The 20194-nt window shown below is 34.8% G+C and overlaps 1 protein-coding gene across 8 annotated transcripts in view; it reads right to left on the reverse strand.

Annotated features, from left to right (window-relative positions):
• Nucleotides 1-9985: 9985 nt before the first annotated feature.
• Nucleotides 9986-20194, reverse strand: part of KRIT1 (KRIT1 ankyrin repeat containing) — a 37041-nt gene continuing 26832 nt past the window's right edge. For 7 of the 8 annotated variants that reach the window (XM_032642440.1, XM_032642442.1, XM_032642444.1 and 4 more), the window contains 5 exons: nt 17736-17902; nt 17006-17093; nt 16307-16513; nt 10793-10909; nt 9986-10473 (listed from right to left, as the gene is read on the reverse strand). In XM_032642440.1, coding sequence (XP_032498331.1) covers nt 10405-10473; nt 10793-10909; nt 16307-16513; nt 17006-17093; nt 17736-17902 — 648 coding nt within the window. In that variant the 3' untranslated portion in view covers nt 9986-10404. The remainder of the gene's footprint in view (nt 10474-10792; nt 10910-16306; nt 16514-17005; nt 17094-17735; nt 17903-20194) is intronic. The other variant, XM_032642446.1, reaches the window with a different exon arrangement.

Below are 20194 nucleotides of genomic sequence, written 5' to 3' on the forward strand. Positions count from 1 at the left end.
CCTGGATGTTGCTGCCTTGGTGAATAGTCATGGCCCTCCTGGTTATCAGGGTGGTTGGCCCACGACTTTTCCCAGTCCTTTTCCACAGCCTTCCAACCCCTCCCGTCACCACCAAATTCAAATTTGGAATTTAAAGTTGAATGATTGCGGCTGACTTTTTAGAATTTATGAAAAGCAGTGAGGCTTCCTTCTCTATAATAATTCTACATGTGTAGCCTTTTAGCATGCTGTTTTGTGGATTGTACTTGTAATTTGTCATCTGCCTAATGAGTTAAGAACTTGGTGGTTTTTAAAATTGAGATATAATTGACATATAACATTGTTAGTTTCTGGTGTACAGAATAATGATTCAATATTTGTATATGTGCAAAATGATCACCACAGTAAGTCTAACATCTGTCAACCTACATAGTTACAAAATTTTGTTCTTGCGATGAGAACTTTTAAGATCTACTCTTTTAGCAACTTTCAAATAGTACTTATATCCCTAGGACTTTATGCTTTAACAGAAAATTTTTACCTTTTGATCCACTTCATATCTCCCCCTCCATCCCCTGCCTCTGGCAACCACCAATCTGTTCTCTAGATCTATGAGTTCAGGTTTTTTTTTTTTTTTTTGCGGTACGCGGGCCTCTCACTGTTGTGGCCTCTTCCGTTGCGGAGCACAGGCTCCGGATGCGCAGGCTCAGCGGCCATGGCTCACGGGCCCAGCTGTTCTGCGGCATGTGGGATCTTCCCGGACTGGGGCATGAACCCATGTCCCCTGCATCGGCAGGCGGACTCTCAACCACTGCGCCACCAGGGAAGCCCTGAGTTCAGGTTTTATTAGATTACACATCCTTACAAGATCATATGGCATTTGTCTTTCTCTGACTTATTTCACTTAGCATAATGCCCTCAGGGTCCATCCATGTTGTCGCAAATGGCAAGATTTTCTTTTTTATGGCCAATATTCCACTGTGTGTGTGTGTGTGTGTGTGTGTGTGTGTGTGTGAGTTTTTGGTGTCAAATTCAAAAAATCATCACAAAGACGTATGTCAAGGAGCTTACCCACTATGCTTTCATCTAGTTTTATGGTTTCAGATCTTAAAGTCTTTAATTCATTTTGAGTTAGTTTTGGTGTACAGTGTAAGATAGTGATCCAGTTTCATTGTTTTGTATATGGCTGTCCAGTTTTCCCAACGCCATTTATTGAAGAGACTATCCCTTCCGCAATGTATATTCTTGGCTCCTTTGTCATAAATTAACTGACCATATATGTGTGGGCTCATTTCTGGGCTCTCTGTTCTATTCCATTGACATATATGTCTGTTTTTATGTCCCTATCATACTGTTGGAAATACATATAATTTGCTGGTGTTCCAGAGGTCTGGTATTTGTTTAATCAAGAGCATTAGAGTACTAATTAGTATACTTACCTTCTTTACTCAGCATAAGGTAGAGGTGAAAAAAGCTTTTTAATCTTAATATTGCAATTTATATTACCTTTGGTCTTCATAATACAGGTAGTTTTCTTATCCCCCTCCTCCCGTTTCTTTTAGGGAATTTAAATACTAAGGTTCTGACTTGTGATTTAAACTCCACCTTAAAAAGCAGACTGGGATTACTTCTACCTAAGAATTGTCTCAAATTTTGTTTAGAACTTGAAAATAAGCTAAGTTTCAAAAACATTTTGTTGTGGTAACTCCTATAATAGTATTTAATCCATCTTGGAAAATGGCTATTTCTGAATCTTTCCTCATTTATACAGTAATGCAAATGAGAAGTGATATATTTACCATTTCAATGATTGATTATGACTAAGAAAGAGGGAAAAATGTAATTAACTTTATACCACATAGTGAAACCCTGCTTTTAAACTGTTATACAATATAAAACAATGAGTGGTGTGTGAATATCCATGTATTTTAAGATAGGAGGTAACTTAACAAGTAAGCCAAAGTTCAGATAAAATTAATTAAAATCCAACTTTTAACTATATACAGTAAATTATTTGTGAGTGAAGTGGCTGAAATAAATTAATCCAGATTTGGCTTTTCTTCCTCCTAGTGGTTTTATGTACGAAACTAAATTCAATATTAATTGAAAGCCAACAATTCAGAAAGGAAAAATGGTGCGTATTTGAATTAAGTGAAAAATTTATCCGTTTTTCTATCCATATATGACTTGCCATTTTAGGTTCTTTCCCTTTCATTGCCCTACTAGTATGTATTCAGTAAATACAAACAAGTGTTATCAGCATCTGTAAAATATAACTGGGAAGGCATGTTATTAAAACATAACATATTCCAAAATCAACAAACGATTCGCTGACTACTGGTTTGAGATTATACATGCATTATTTGATCATATAATTGAGTTAATGGCATTATTACATGATCCTGTAACAACTAAAGCATTTGGTATGCTCTGGTGGAGACTTGTTTTAAAAGCAGTTGCCTTAGGTATATATTATTTTTAACTGTACAATTTTCTTCCAGTTTTACAGTAATGTTAGACAACTATTACTTTTTTCCCCTGTTGAATTGCATCACATATGGTTTACTCCCTAGGCAAGTAAGGGAAATTGTGCCAGTAGAGCACTGCAAATGAGAAAGTGGGGATAGTGGGCTCATCCTTGGATTGTCCTCAATGTGGGATCATCAGGTCAAGGAGAGTAAACATTTCCCAGATGGCTTTAGCAGCAGATTAAACCAATTTTCAGTACTACCCAGAATATATTCTCATATGTTGTCTTAATCCTGTGTTGTCATTGATTTTTATTAATGTAATTAGTTGTTTTATTATTTCATACTATTTTAATAAGGTTGTTTTGCATTTTTGTTAGCAAAGATTTGTATTTTTCCACTTTTTATAGTTGTCTGCATTTCTGAACGTATAAGCTGTGAATCTTCTTTGACCACTCACTATTAGAATTTGAATACTGACTTATATTTCCATTACATCTACATATATTTTTGGTAAATTTTCAACACTTGTATAGCAAGTTGTGATTCGTTTCTTTAATGTACTTTTAAAATTTATGTAGAATCCTTTTTGATGTAGTTTTGTGAGATTTGACAAATACACCGAGTATTTGTCAATCATGATGAGGATATAGAACAGTTTTTACTCCCCCAAATTCGTTTCTGCTGATCCTTTATATCCCCACATACCCTCACCCCCATCCTTAACCTCTGATAATCATTATTTGCTTTCTGACTGTATAGTTTTGCCTTTTCCAGTATGTCATCTAAAAGGAATGCTACAGTATGTAACCTTTTGAGTCTGGCTTTCAGTTACCATAATGCATTTGAAATTCATCCATTTTGTTCATCAACAGTTTATTTTTTGTTACTGAGTAGTATTCCATTGTATGGATGTACCTGAGTTTGTTTATTCACTCACCCATTGAAGGATATTTCCAGTTTGGGGCAGTTATGAGTAATTACATTTCATTATGAATTATGAAAAAAATGAGAAATGTATGCTATAAATATTTGCATACAAATTTTTATGTGAACATAAGTTTCTGTTTCTTGGATAAATTCTTAGGAGTGGAATGACTGGGTCCTACAGTAGGTATATATTTAACTTATAAGAAACTACCAAACTGTTTTTGAAAATGGTTGTGCCATTTTGCATTGCTATTGCCATGTAGGAGTTCCAGTTGCTCTAAATTCCCTGATTCTTTTGCTTTCCTTTTTATTGTGTACATTTAAAGGCATTTTAAACACCTATTTCTCATGATACCCATTAAAAAAATCCATAAATGAATGTGCTCTAAAATATATTGGTCTGTTTTTCTCTAGTGATATTAAGGATCCCTTTATTTTTTCTTTTCTCGTTGTTTTTCTGTTTGTTTTTTGGCCACACAGTGCTGCTTGCAGGATCTTAGTTCCCCCACCAGGGATCAAACCCATGCCCCCTGCAGTGGAAGCGAGAGTCCTAACCCCTAGACCGCCAGGGAATTCCCTAAAGATTCTGTTTTTTTTTTTTTAATTTATTTATTTTTGGCCGCGTTGGGTCTTTGTTGCTGCACGCAGGTTTTCTCTAGTTGCTGCCAGCGGGGGCTACTCTTCGTTGCAGTGCGTGGGCTTCATTTTTTTTTTTTTTTAATCATGATATTGCTTATATGTGGAATCTAAAAAAAATGACACAAATGAACTTATACACAAAACAGAAATAGACCCACAGACATAGAAAACAAACTTATGGTTACCAAAGGAGAAAGGAGGGGAGGGATAAATTATGAGCCCGGGATTAACACATAAATATAAAATATAAAATAGGTAACCAACAAGCACCTTCTGTATAGTACAGGGAACTATATTCAATATCTTGTAATAACTTATAAGGGAAAAGAATCTGAAAAAGAATATACATATATATAACTGAATCACCTTGCCATACACGTGAAACCAACACAACCCTGTAAATCAACCATACCCCAATTAAAAAAAAAGAAATAGAATATTCCAGTACCCTTTTTGCACCTTGTCCCCGTCACTCCCCTCACAAGGTAACTACTGTACTCATATTTATCCCCATCAACTTGTTCGGCTGATTTTTGAACTTTATATAAACGAAATCATGCAGCACACGCATGATTGTACTGTTGATGGACATTTAGATATTTCTAGTTTGGGTCCATTATGAATCATATTGGTATAAATATTCTTTCTTGTCTCAGCCTTTAGGTTTTACTTGCCATAAAAGCTTTCTTTAAACTCCTGGCCTTAGTGATGTGGCTCCCAACCTCCCTCCAGCCCTGCCCCTACTATCCAACACAAACCCGTAAGTCATCGCTCTAACGCACAGACTTCATACTGCGGTGGCTTCTCTTGTTGCAGAGCATGGGCTCTAGGCATGTGGGCTTCAGTAGTTGTGGCGCACGGGCTTAGTTGCTCTGCGGCACGTGGTATCTTCCTGGACCAGGGCTCGAACCCGTGTCCCCTGCAGTGGTTAAGAATCTTCTGCACCACCAGGGAAGTCCCCTAAAGATTCTTTTAATACTTACTTCTGCCCATATGAAATTTATTAATATACAGTATGCAGGATGGTGCCAAGCTGTTTCTTTTCCATACTGCTATCCATGTACCTAACAAGATGCTTTGTGTGTTGCCCTACCTTTACCCATTTCTCAAATGGCATTCTTTGGCTTGCTTCTCTCTACTCTCTTCCTGGGTGACTTTAAATATGTTCCTGTAGTTTCAACTGCCACTCAAGCAGAGCCTTCTGAGCTTCAGGCCAGGGGCATCTCCACCTGCATATCCCTTAGGCACCAGGATTTCAACACATTTCTTCAAACCCTCCTCCTCCCTTCCCTATGTTAAGCATATATGGTGGTACCATTTTTCCAGTTGCCCAGGACAGAAAGAGGGAAATTATTTGTGATTCCTGTCTCTTCCTAATTCCTCATATCCAAAAGGTCACTGGTTTTGTCAAAACATTGATCCATTTCTTCCCATTGTTTTATATCTTCTTGCTCAGACCCCTTTGAGCCCTTCTGTACAGTGACCTAGGGTGATCTTTCAACACACAAATCTGAACTAGTCAAGTCCTAAATGCTCCAATGGCTCATTAGCAGGGAGCACAACATCCTTCAAGATTTGATCTTTTTTTTTTGGATAAACCTCTCAGCTACCTCTCCTTTACCTGACTAATATCTAAATTCAGAAGACAGATTGCCAGACTTTGAATTCTGATTACCACTTATTGGTTTTTGATCTTAGACAAGTAACATAACCTCTACATATAAAGTTGTACTCAGGTTATACAATATAAGAAAATGAAAACATTTACATTACTGTGTTAGGAAGTTTGGCTCCTAAGCTTTTTAAAAGATAGAAAGCAAATGTTTTCTATGTTCTTTCTATGATCTGTTTCTTCATCTGTTACATGGGAATTATAGTAACTGCCTCAAACTTATTGTTATGAGGATTAAACATATATATATATCTCTATATATAGATATATATGAATTAATATATCTAAAAGTGCTTCAGACAATGCCAGTCATATCGTATGCACTATTTTAAAGTATTAGTTATTATTATTATTTAACTAATGGGGAAGTATTTCCTGTTTATCCTTGGTGCCCTTCAAATGAATTCTGAACAACCAGCACGTCCTCTTATAATAGAAATTGGCACAATGTACTGAAATTGCTTTTCTCATCTACACCCTAAGATGTCTAAAATGTATTTCTTTGCCTGAAGCACTTTGGTTTCTAAGAACCCCCAGGGTTTACCCCTCTTTTGCTTTAGGGCCTTTTCAGTCTGCCTATCCCTGCCTCTTCAAATACCAGATATGACCATGGAGGCATTCTGGCTTTACGAATACAAATGTTAAATGGGAATCATACCATCACAGATGGATTTTTGTTGAGGAAATATTTTTTGCATGTACTCAAACCAGTTTAATTTCATGATCAGTTTCCTATACACACAGTACAGCAAAAACAATTTAAATTTTTCCCATTTTCATCTGACTGAAATTATTTCAGTAAGAAATAATTTCATTGTTTTTTTCTCTGTAAATTTTAAAGGAATTGATTAATAAATCAGTTTTCTGCACATATCAAATTCTTCCAAATTCTTAACAGTTTTTGCTACTGAATTCCTCAGGATCAAATTAAAATCTATATTTTATTTATGCAATTCTTCTATTAAATTTGGTCAAGAACTATGGGCAGTTTTACTTCATTATATATTTCTATCAAGTCTAATTTTTCTAGGGTCAAATTTTGCAATTTTTAATCTTACAAGACGTAGTTCTTCAGTAAGTTTTCCTCTTTACGATGCAGTTATCATGCACAGGGTTACCCATTCTGGCTTTATTTCTACAATGGAAATTCATTTGCTGTGATTTGGATAAACAACTGTTTGAATTCACTTCTTAGCTAAAAATTGTAATTCCTCTCATCAATTCTCCAAGACCATCCTTGAGGTCAAAATATCTCACCTCATTTCCTTTCCCCTCAACTCTCTTCACATCATTCATTCCTGCTTACTCCTCAGATTCCAGCTCAAGCAGCACTGGCTTGAGGAAGCCTCTCCTGATCTCTAAGACTAGATCAAGTTTCCCTCTTTTTGCTTAGATAGTACATTTTATTTATCTTTCATCAAAGATTTTTTTTTTTTTTTTTTTTTTTTTTTTTGTGGTATGCGGGCCTCTCACTGTTGTGGCCTCTCCCGCTGCGGAGCACAGGCTCCGGACGCGCAGGCCCAACGGCCATGGCCCACGGGCCCAGCCGCTCCGCGGCACGCGGGATCCTCCCGGACCAGGGCACGAACCCGCGTCCCCTGCATCGGCAGGCGGACTCGCAACCACTGCGCCACCAGGGAAGCCCTTTCATCAAAGATTTAAAAAAAATTTTTTTTAATTTTTTGGCTGCGTTGGGTCTTCGTTGCTGCACGCAGGCTTTCTCTAGTTGTGGAGAGTGGGGGCTACCCTTTGTTGCGGTGCGTGGGCTTCTCATTGCGGTGGCTTCTCGTTGGGGAGCACAGGCTCTAGGCATGCGAGCAGTAGCTGTGGCGCACAGGCTCAGTAGTTGTGGCACACAGGCTTAGTTGCTCCGCGGCATGTGGTATCTTCCCAGACCAGGGCTCGAACCCGTGTCCACTGCACTGGCAGGCGGATTCTTAACCGCTGTGCCACCAGGGAAATCCCTCAACACACTTCATAAATATGAGTACTTATTATCTCCCTCACTAAACTCTGATCCTTGAAGACAGGGACTTTTTCTTACCACTGGATCCCTGGCACATAAAAGGCACTCAAATTTATTGAAAGAATGATGAAAAGGAAAATAATATCTTTTATCCCCAGTGCTCATATAGTGCCTGACCAATCCTAGGCACTCATTAAAAGCTATTTGCATTTTCCCCTTATTGTTTATTTCTGGTTTGTTATGGTCTGACAATGATGAATTTTTTTTCAATACTAACTTTGAAATTGACTTCTTAATGCTATATATTTTTAAGCTTTTAATAGCCATGCTACTCCAATAATTTCCTCTTCCATTCTCTCAGGGCAGCCATACTGTACAACTCTGGCAGGGTACACTATACTCAATGGAGCAGGGAGTTGTTTGATGCAGCACTGATGCATCCTCACTTCCCTCTGTGAAAGGAAAAGCATTCAGCTATTTCCTAAAGTTAATTACAACAGCAGTTCTAAACCCTAAGCTATAAATAAAAAACACCTGGGATACTTTCACAACAGAAATGCTTGGGCCCAACCCGAAAGTTATTGAGTCATAAAGTACCAAAACTCCCCAGGTAACTGCAGAGCTAGTGTTGGGAAACACTGGGGTGGGAGCACAGGATGAGTGTAGGAGAATTGGTTAGAAATTAATCTAGATACGCAGGTTAGTGTATTCAACACTTAGGAATTGGAATTTAACTTTACATCAGTGAGGAGGGTTTTAAGAGGGTAATGAAATAATCAGATCTATGAGAAAGGTTAACTTGGCACCAGTGTGGCGGGGTTTAGAGCCTGAGTTGGGGAGGCCAGGGGAAGAAGCTACAATGAGCCCAAGAATAGACTGCGAGGACTTGAACTAGGGTGGCTGCAGTGCAAACACAGAAGAAGGGAATAGGAAAGGACTCACAAGACATTTGACAGAATTCGCTAAGTGGAATGTGTAGGGTGATTAAAGAGGGAGAAGTTATAGACCACTCCCAGATATCCAGGGTAAGTAACTGGATGCAGTTTGATGCCATTAACCAGAGAATACAAGTGTAAGGATAGAATGGAGCAGGTAGATGAAACAAATTCTGTTTCCAGCTATGATGAAAGAGACGTTCCTTGTGTAAACCATTTAGGTGGAGCTAGAATACCAAGAAATTGGAAATTAAGATCTAGAATTCAGAAGAGAGGTTGAGGCTGAAGTTTTACGTTTGGGAGTCAACAGGGTATTTGGTAACAACTGAGGCTATTGGAATGGATGAAACTGAACAGAGAACTGTCTATGTAGAGTCAAAAGTGCTTAGCACAGAATTAAAGATAAATCAGGCTTTCTCATTAAACTTACTTAACCACATAATCTTTATTTTATTTTATTTTTTAATATTTATATTTATTTGGCTGCACTGCATCTTAGCTGCAGCATGTGGGATCTTCGTTACCGCGTGCAGGATCTTTTTAGTTGCTGCATGCGGGATCTTTTAGTTGCGGCATGCGGGATCTAGTTCCCTGACCAGGGATCAAACCCGGGCCCCCTGCATTGCGAGCATGGAGTCTTAACCACTAGACCACCAGGGAAGTCCCCTTAATTTTAATAAAGCTCAGCAGACCTTTAAAAATGCAGATGTCAACGTGAAGAGTAGATGATAATATAAAAAAATTATCTGCAACCTGTATGATAATTTTAAGTATTACTACTGTTATCTCTGAACTTACTTAGAACACAACAACCTGTCAGCTTGGGAAGACTAATTTCTAAGCTTACTAAATAGCAGATTAATCAAGTTAGCTCCTAATATGATATTTTTGCTCCCCTAAATAAAACAACCAGATATTTGGTGATCTACTTCCTACAATATAAAGGCAATATAAATACATCATTGAGCCAACTCATAAAAATACATGTTCTTAACAAATGCAACTAGTAATATTCAGAGATTGTCACTTAGTCTGTGTGTCCATGTATGTTTGTGCTTATGTGCCAGGCAGTTCTGTGTAATTTACTTAACTTTAATAATACAACTTCATCATTAGGTCTGGAATTATTTCAACAGAAAATTAAGTAAAACTTAAGAAAAAATTCCCAGGCCCTGCTATTTCCAAGAGTGAATGAATTTGTCTAGAACTTGTCCCTGAAATCCTTGTTTTTAAGAGGCACTCAGGTAATTATGATGCAGGGGGTTCAAGAACTATATAATACTGTGAGAAATACTAGCTTATACCAAATAAACATTTTAACTAAGCCTTTTAAAAACATGTTGAGAAATGTTCAGAGATTACAAAAAAAAAATTTAAGTAACAGTGTTGCATATGCTTTAAGTAGAAAACACATTTTCTTTATTCAAATTATGTGATTTTCTGTACATTTTGAAATGACACACAAAGTCATAGCAAAGCTATATTTTAATTTCATCATATTCCACTCTAAATTCTGTACCATTTACCAAAAATAACTTTTTATAAAGCTTACTGTTTTGTCTAATATTATACAGACTATCAATCTACACATTTTTGTGTGTTTCTCCTAAAAATTAGATTACCTTATTAGGATATTATATAAAACTAATTGGTATATTACACACCAAACATAAGTACAGATTCTGTACAATGTAATAGTATACATATATATTACAAGAGACTAAATGCCTTGTTAAAAGTAATAGTTTAAGAAATCTTTCATGGAAAAAATCTATATCACAAAATGTGGTGGCTTAAGTATCAGTTGCTTTCCTCTCATGAATTTCTTTCGGTGGGCATTAACTGTCCATTTAGCTTCATTAGTAGTTTTACCACAAGGCCAGCCTACAAAGTAAAATACGTTGACAATAAATTTGAAACATGTAAGAATGTGTAAATGACATACATGGCAGTGGACAGACAGTTCTCTATGTATTTGAAAAGGAACTTTTCATTGTTATAAGACTACAATAAATTATTCAGATAAGTTTCTGGCTTTGCTTAGGAAAGGCCTGCCTTTTTACCTTGGTCTTAAATATGTTAACTACATGTTAGAGGTTTTCCTTAAAGTAAAATGGACTGTCATTTTAAAAAAAAAGAAATAACTTTATTAATACAGTAGAGTTTATTACTAGAAGTCCAGAATAACTGATTAGGTACTTACCTGTTTTGTATGTACTATAAAGCTCATTTTATATTCCATACTATGGATCTGAAAACATGTATCAGCATCTCCCAACTGCCACATAAAACAACCATACTTAAGACTGATGAGTAAAGCCTGCAACATAATTAGAAATCATTATATTGAAATATTTATTAAAAACAACACCCATCTTCTCTTACTATCTACACCTATCTAGACAGGTCTAAACATAGTGGTTTCGACAGTTAGAATAAAACTTGTTCAAAGTGCCCACACTAACTTCACACAGCCTGCAGTACAGAGCCACATATATGGTAGACTCTTAGAAGACTGCCTTGAGCAATAATATTCTTCTTATCAGAATGACAAATTTTTTTTTTTTTTTGCGGTACGAGGGCCTCTCACTGTTGTGGCCTCTCCCGCTGCGGAGCACAGGCTCCAGACCCGCAGGCTCAGCAGCCATGGCTCACGGGCCCAGCTGCTCCGCAGCATGTGAGATCTTCCCGGACCGGGTCACAAACCAGTGTCCCCTGCATCGGCAGGTGGGCTCTCAACCACCGCGCCACCAGGGAAACCCAACAAAATTATTTAAAGATGCCCATTCTGTGCTATGTATTTGTATATGTGTACACAGAAAGAAGTATTATTCAGCCATGAGAAATAAGGAAATCCTATCATTTGCAACAGCATGGATGGAACTGGAGGGCATTATGCTAAGTGAAATAAGCCAAAGAAAGACAAATACCATAGGATACCACTTATATGTGGAATCTAAAAAAGCCAAACTCACAGAAACAGGAAGAAGAATGGTGGTTACCAGGGGCTGGTGGGTGGTGGAAATTAAGATGTTGGTCAAAGTAGTACAAACTTTCAGTTATAAGTTCTGGGGATCTAATGTGGGGCATGATGATTATAGTTAGCAATACTGTACTATATGCTTGAAAGTTGTTAAGAGAGTAGATCTTAAATGTTCTCACCAGAAAAAAGAAACTGTAATTATGCAATGTGATAGAGGTGTTGGCTAATGCTATTGTGGTAACCGTTTTGAAACAGATAAGTGTATCAAATCAACATATTGTACACCTTAAACTTACCCAATGATGGGGGAAAAAAAAAAAAGATGCCCATTCTATCAGTGGCTTTCAAGAAAATTAAGTGTACTGCAAGTTTTTACTTTCTGCATCTTAAAAACAATTCCTTTTACTATTGATATATTCAGTACCTTTTGAATATTCATATAGTACTTTCAGATCTGAAATTTATGTAATAGGGTAACATGTCAATTTAGGCAATTTCATATCACTGAAAATAAGTATGCTGATATATTTATTGTAAATATAAGCATTATTTAAAAAATTAATAATATATCCTTCATATATTCAACGGAACTATTTAAAACCAATTACAGTACCCTATTCCTACATGTTGTAACATAATGGTATATTTAAATAGGAATCCAATATATTCTTTGGATTATTTAAAAAACAATTATCTCCTAGTAGTAACTTACATTTTCTTACCCTAAAAATATATTCTTTGTATACACATATACAAAGAAAGTGTTCATGCCATCCTTTAAAATAAGTATGTTGAGAAACATTACCTCTCTATGACTAGCAGTTCTTAACATAATGATTGTAAATAATAAACTAAGGATATGCCAGAAAGGTAATGGTTTAGGGCATTCTGAAAGGTTCTCTAAGTGAAATGTAATATAATTAATTTACATGAGTGTATACCACTTATAATGGGAAAATAATAACATCTTGCTTTAAAATAGCTATACTTATAAAATATAACTTATAGACAGGATCTACTAAAATAGCTATTTACCAAAGTACACAATGAAACACTGAGTCAAGATATCATAAAACTTTAAACTGTCTATCTTTTGGATCAGTGACTTGAAACTTCTTTAATCAAGAGACAGTAAACTGCCCATTTAATATGTCCTCAAAACAGTTTAATATACAGAAAAAAAATCTGTGGTATAGCAACTCCTCGATTACATGAAGGTCAAATGACCAACAAAAGCACTGAAGCCATAAGTTAAAAATAAAGGTTTTGTTTTTAAAGGACAGTGTGCAGGGAGAAAGGAATTCTTGAGAAATCCACAATAATGAAAACGGCTGAATGGAGTTGAAGAGCCCACATGGCTGTTTTGAGAGACCAGTCTGCTCCAGAAGGAAAAAGTAGCTCTCATTAGGAGGTAAAACCTACAAAGGGGAAGGTGTTTAGTGAAGGAAGTCAAAAAGTAAGAGAAATGACAGGGATAGTTGAGAGCAGAAAAGGGAAACCATGTAAGTCAGAAGTAGACATAGCCAACCAGGACACACAGGAGAAATAGTGATGTTGACAAGTGACCATGAACAATGGCACTATATGGGTATTTAAAGAACCAGTTTTATTTCAGAAGGGCATTATGGTCTACATAAATTGACATCAGCAAAGGGTAATCTATTGCCTGGATGTAGCAGTGGTATTAAGGCTGAAGATATATCAACAAGTACAGTTCAGTTATGAAGACTGTAATGCTTTCACTATAGTAAAACATTGAACTGTAACACTGCATTTACCTATTCGATAGTGCCTACATTTTAATTAAGTAGAAAGATAGGTCTCTGATGAGTATATGAAACTGGCTGAGCTGTATTTTCTGAGGGGCAACTTTTATTATTCCAAACAATAACAAAATATAGAAGGTAGATGTAATTGAGATTAAAAAAAACAACACAGCTGTATTCTATGGCTTTTCCTGAGATTTAATCTCTGAGGCTAATGTATCCCATTTGTAGACTTTTAAATGCAAATGAAAGTATTTTTGCAGATGAAGATGTTAATTTAAGCAAGCTTGTCATATTCAACCCTAGCAGATTTGGTCAATCTAAGACAACTGAGGACAAGCTGATTGTTCCTATCTTAGATCGTTTGAAAATGTAATTATCTTAGAGCTTTTATAGGTGCCATAAATTTATCAGTAGCTTACAGAACACAAGGTAATGATTATGTGGACAGAAAACATTGTTACCCTTGGTTTCAATCACCTTTTTATATGCCCAATGACAGCATTTCTATTTATATTTCTAGAAAAAGCATATTCTTAATAACACTATCATCCTCTGCCTGCTACTGCTATCTCACTTACTCAATTCCTGGACCAGAATATTATTCATAATATGAAATGTTATATTACTGAAACATCATTTGAATACTATATAAAACTTTTCATTGTTGCCTAAATTTGGAATGCTCCCAAAAGTCAAACATAAAATATAGTTTAGAGAAAAGGCTCAGTGTTATGCCCACAGTATCACCATCCAGTTCGATGAAGAATTTGCAGATATTTGTATAAAATGCTCTGAAATAGCAGAGGAAAAATTTCTTGAAATGACAAGGGGAATTTCTCCTTCATTTCTTTAGTACAACAGGAATAGAAAAAGTAGTTACAAGCTAATAAGAAGCAGCTTATTTTGTATGAGTAAAATAGTCTAAATAGAAAATGAAAAGCAAATGACTCCAAAGCAAGCAGATATCAGAGACTTCAAAAAATCAAGTTCCAAGTCAGTCACTGCCCTATGTCCCTGCATATTCTTTATCTCCATTCACAGGCATTTCTAACAGTATGGGAAAATAACTGTTGCCCATAATGATGATCCTGAGTTATCAGGAAATAACTAAACTACAATTGGGATACTTTCAGAAGGTATGTGATTACATAATAAAGACTTACAAAAATGATGAAAAAAGTTAGGTTCACGATGAAATTCCCTAATCTAAAACGCCTTTTAAAAATGCGTAAGCTCAGTTACTTAAGCTGATTTGGAAAATAGTCTATTCGTGACATATCTGAATGAACAAAATAGATTTTTATCTGCTTCCTATTACTAACTAGAAAGCTGTTTATCTTGTGAAATGTGTTAAATATGCTAAAAGTAATTGATAACCCCATATTTATATTATCATGACTTTGATTAGAAAAAGGGGCACAATACAGTAATAAGCCTCTGATTGAAAAGCTCTGAAGTAGGGGCGGCCAGATCAAGATGGTGGAATAGTGGGGCTTCCCTGGTGGTGCAGTGGTTGAGAGTCCACCTGACGATGCAGGGGATGCGGGTTCGTGCCCCGGTCTGGGAAGATCCCACATGCCTGTGCTCCGCAGCGGGAGAGGCCACAACAGTGAGAGGCCCGCGTACCGCAAAAAAAAAAAAAAAAAAAAGATGGTGGAAAAGAAAACCTCTGAACAGTTCTAACAGGTATTCACAGTCCCATCCACACTTCATCTTGCCCCCCAAAATGTTCTTATAACTTATTCTAATTTGCAAAATGAACCACTTGTGTCAGGTATTATATTTCCTTTTTTAAATCTGTATTTTTTTCATTTAAATCTAATTTTTAGAATAGGTAATACATTCACAGTTAAAAAAAATTTTTTTAAGTTGCAAAATGCTATATAATGAAAAGTCTCCCTTCTACTCTTATTCCCAGTTACATGGTTCCCCCCCTCTAAAGGCTTTAGGAGACATTTTATGCATACAAAAGCAATACTTATGCAAATATAGTATTCACTTCCCCCCATTTTTTGAGGTATAATTGACATATAACATTATATTAGTTTCAGGTATACAACATAATGATTCAATATTTATATATATTGCAAAATGATCACCACAATAAGTATCGTTAACATCCATCACCATACATAGTTACAACTTTCTTTTTCTTGTGATGAGGAATTTTAAGATCTATTCCCTTAGCAACTTTCAAATATGCAATACAGTATTATTAACTATGGTCACCATGCTCTATACTACATCCCCATGACTTATTTATTTTACAGCTGGAAGTTTGTACCTTTTGACCCCCTTTACCCATTTTGCCCATCTCCCAACTCCCTGCCTTTGGCAACCACCAGTCTGTTCTTTGTATCTATGAGCTTGTTTTTTTTTTTTAAACAAGATTCCACATATAAATAGTGAGATCATATAGTATTTATCTTTGTCTGACTTATTTCACTAGGCATAATGCCCTCAAGGTCCATCCATGTTGTTGCAGATCAAAGACTTCATTCTTTTTAATGGCTGATTAATATTCCATTGTATATATTTATTTACACATTTTCTTTAGCCATTCATCCACTGATGGACACTTAGGTTGTTTATCTTGGCCATTGTAAATAATGTTTCAATGAACAGGGATGTGCATATATCTTTTTGTGTTAGTGTTTCTGTTTTCTTCGGATAAATACCCATTTCCACCCATTTTTACATGAATGGTAGCATATTACATATGGTTCAGCACCAAATATATCTTAGAGATCATTCCACAGAAAAATATTCTTCATTCTTTTATATGGCTGCAAGGTATTTCAATGTTACAATTAATATGTTAACTACCTATTGATAATCATTTCGTTTTCACCCCGCTACCCTTTGCTATTATAAATGAATGAAATTGGTCATGTAGGCTAGTACTGTTATTTTAGATATTACATAATGTGACTGGTCAAAAACAGCTGAAAAGATAAAAATCTACCTTAGTTTCCATATTGAGAAGATGAAGTCCTTTTATATTCACACCTACATATACAGGGATAACTTTATGATTACTGGGGCTTGCCTTTGTAAATATCTGTCCAATGAAAAAAGCTGCTCCATATGTAGGAATTTCCCAACAATTCTGTAAGAACATGCGCTGTAGGTGATGCATTTCTTTACTGACACCTTCACTTGTACTAAGATTCTAAAAACAAAGTAAAATAAACAGATGTGAAAGGAGAATGTACCTTTGATAATCCAAACAGGTCAACTAAACAGTTTCTAAAATCAAGGCTATCCCAAAGACAAATAAAATTGTGTGACATTATCCCAAAGGCAGTTTTTCTTTTGAGATCTTATATTAAAAAAAAAGAAATATCAAGGTCTAAAAATAATGTTTATCTATTCTATTACATTTTTAAGTGCCTCATGGATAGAGATAGTGTATTATCTCATGTTTTTTTAATCTCTAGCACTTACCACAGTATCCAGCATACAGACGGTATTCACTAAAAGATTCTACATTATTAAAAATAAAACTATTTTGCTCCTTTTCCTTTCAGGCATGTGAACTATAAGATTCTTATTTAATTTCAAGAATAAAATGTAATGTACCTATGTTTAAAACATATTAATAATACTAACAAAATTTTAACTAGGCTATAAAATGTCTTTTTATTTCTATTTAATAGCTTACCTTGTATTCATGAAGTATTCGGTTTGTCCAGTGAGGTGCCTTACTTTTCAATTTGGTAATAGGTACAATGGATTTTAGATTTTCTTCACTGTAAGCAAATACACCAACATCTTTTAAATAAATCATCTTTAGTAGCTACAGTAATATAATCATTTACATGTAAATGGCTTTAATTAATATGATTTTTGAGCTGAAAAATATTATATTGTAACATATCAGAGAACTCTCAACATTTTAAGCAAAAAGTCACGATCCTAATATTGCTCAATTTAGAGAAATGTTTCTTCTTTCAGTAGCCACAAAATATTTTTGAATATTGAAAACTACAATAAACAAACTTTAGATGTGCTAAAACCTCAATGTTTTCTCTCAACATGAAACATGAACTAGTTTTTGTGGTGGTATATGGTGAAATGCATCTGCCTTGTAACATTTTTTCTACTAATCCAAGTCAGGTTTTAGTGAACTTATTTAAACATACAGTAAAGAAAGATAAAGCTAACAAGTATAAGGCACATCAAACTATATTCAAATATAAGAAAAAGAACTTTGGAGAGAGTGTAACGTAAAGAATGCTTTACTTTTTTTTTTTTTTCTCATTCCATGCCTTATATTATTTAATTCCAAACCAACGTCTAAATAGTTCTTAGTAACGTAATATTTCTAAATTTTCTTGGTTAAACTGAACCTTGGGTATAGCACAAGACCATGAATTGTATTAAATACTTACTTTAGGAAACCTTGCTTGTGTTTCTTACTCTCATAATTTCCATAAACTATCTGCAACAGTAGACTTGCCAATGTTATCAGTTTAGCATCAGGAGCCGTATAAAAGCCCTTCAATAAATTATATCTGGCTTCATCAAAGAGAATAAGAATAGCTAATGGGTCTTCAATCTTAAAAGAAAAAGTATAATTTGGTTATTAGGTCACAATTTCCTGTTATAAATGTACAACTTGCCACTATCTAATATGAAAAAGCAAAAGCTATGTAATTTCATATAAATAAGCTGTTACTGCTTTAGAGCAGAGGTTGACAATTTTTTTCTATTAAAGCCCAGATAGTAATATTTTAAGCTTTGTGAGTCAGATAGTCTGTTAGAATGACTCAACTCTGCCATTGTAGCACAATAGCAGCTATAGACAATACATCTACAAATGTTGGAGTTCTACTAAAACTTTTTATATTGATTCTGAAATTTGAATTTCATGAAATGTTCACATGACATGAAATATTCTTTTGAATTTTTTTCAACCATTAATAGCTTGCAGGATATACAAAAGTAGGCAACAGGTCAGATACAGCAATAGGCCATAGGTTGCTAACCTCTGATTCACAGTTCAATAAAATTATCATCAGTTTATGGATATGAGTGTGTATAACTTATAGTACAATTTTACTTAAATTCTTTATATTCCTCAAACATTCTTCTACAGTCTGTGCTTCACCCAATACAGTAATGAACCTCAAAGAAGATAAAAGGAAGTATTAACTCCCAGAAGGACACATGAAGTTTGAAAAAACTTAACATTTTTTGACTAAAAAATATTCAGTACTTTGCACTTTCAAATAACACTAAAGGAGAGCATACTTTTTTAAGTTTTGAAAACTTTAAAGTTTCACTTTATCTGATAAGATTAGCAAACATTGAAAAATGCCAGCCTAAAGAATACATTTCTACTTGGAAATAATCACCAATTATAGAGATTCTGAATGAATACTTAGTATGTTTCCAAATATGATTCAAAATGACCCAAATTCCTTATGGCAAAAGAAATGTTGTCATACTAACTAAAATAATATAATACTCCATATATTGATAATATTAAAAAAACTGAAACAGAATTTCATGGGGAAAAAAAGATAAGGGGATTGCTCTAGATTAAAGGAGACTTAAAGAGACAGTAATCAAATGCAAAGCATGAACGCTGACTAGCTCCTTCAGTTGGGAGTTAAAAGAGACTGAAAAATTGGGGGGAAATCTGAATATGGGTCTGATATTAGAGGTTATTATGGAAACATTAATTTTATTAGGGTGAAAGTGGTACTGTAGTAGGTACATCCTTGTTCTTAGAAGATGCATGTTAAAATATTTAGGGATGAAGTGCCAGGATGTCTGCAACTCAATTTTAAATGGTTCACAACCAAAAGAGAGGAAAGATGAAACAAATGTAGCAAAATGTTAACAATTAGTGAATTTAATGAATGGTATATGACGGTATGAAGTTTATTACTTTTTCAACTTTCCTATGGGTTTTTAATTTCTCAAAAAAATTGTTGGGAAAAAATGAAAGAAAACATTTTTCTAATAAAAATTGACTTAAAGAATTTGAAGAGTTTGAATAGAGAATAATTATAATTCCTAATAGTGTGTTCAGTGACTATTAGTCAACAATTGTTCTTTTTAAATGAAAGCAGGCTCTTTTCATCCTAAAAGAATAATCCTAACCAAAAAAATACAATTCTTCTATTTTTCAGGTGGTAAAAAAAGGAATTTTTCAATGAGTGAAAAAGAACGCAACCACTTTATCAGATGATCGTGATATTCTGATTCACCTTAAGTACTCACTAAGCCTTGCTTCTTTTCACTTGAACCTACTTTGTATTATTTGTAACATAATATGCAATTAATTAATATCCAAGTATTATCATTATTGCTCTTTCTCTACCAGCCAACTTTAAAAATTTTACTTAGAGAGAAAGAAGACAGGCTGAGTATATTTAGATTATTTGCAAATTTCATACATCTATTACATTTTAAGAACTGCTAACAAAGTTTGCCATTTTAACTATTTTTAACTGTAGAATTTAGTGGCATTAATTACATTCACAATGTTGTGAATCATCACAACTATTTCCATATTTTCATTGACTAAACAGAAACTCTGTAACCATTAAGTCCTCATTCTCTCCCCCATCACACTAATATACTTTCTGTTTATGGTATCTATTCTAGATATTTATTTAAGATAAGTAGAATCAAACAGTATTTGTCCTTTTGTGTATGGCTTATTTCACCTAGCATGTTTTCAAGGTTCATCCATGTTACGACATGTATCAAAACTTCATTCCTTTTTATGGCTGAATAATACTCCATTTTCTTCATCCATTTATCTGTTGATGAACACTTAGCTTGTGTCCACCTTTTTGGTTATTATGAATAATGCTGTTAAGAATGCTGGAATACA

This window comes from Phocoena sinus, chromosome 9 (assembly GCF_008692025.1).
Source record: "Phocoena sinus isolate mPhoSin1 chromosome 9, mPhoSin1.pri, whole genome shotgun sequence".
NCBI classification, from domain to species: Eukaryota; Metazoa; Chordata; class Mammalia; order Artiodactyla; family Phocoenidae; genus Phocoena; species Phocoena sinus.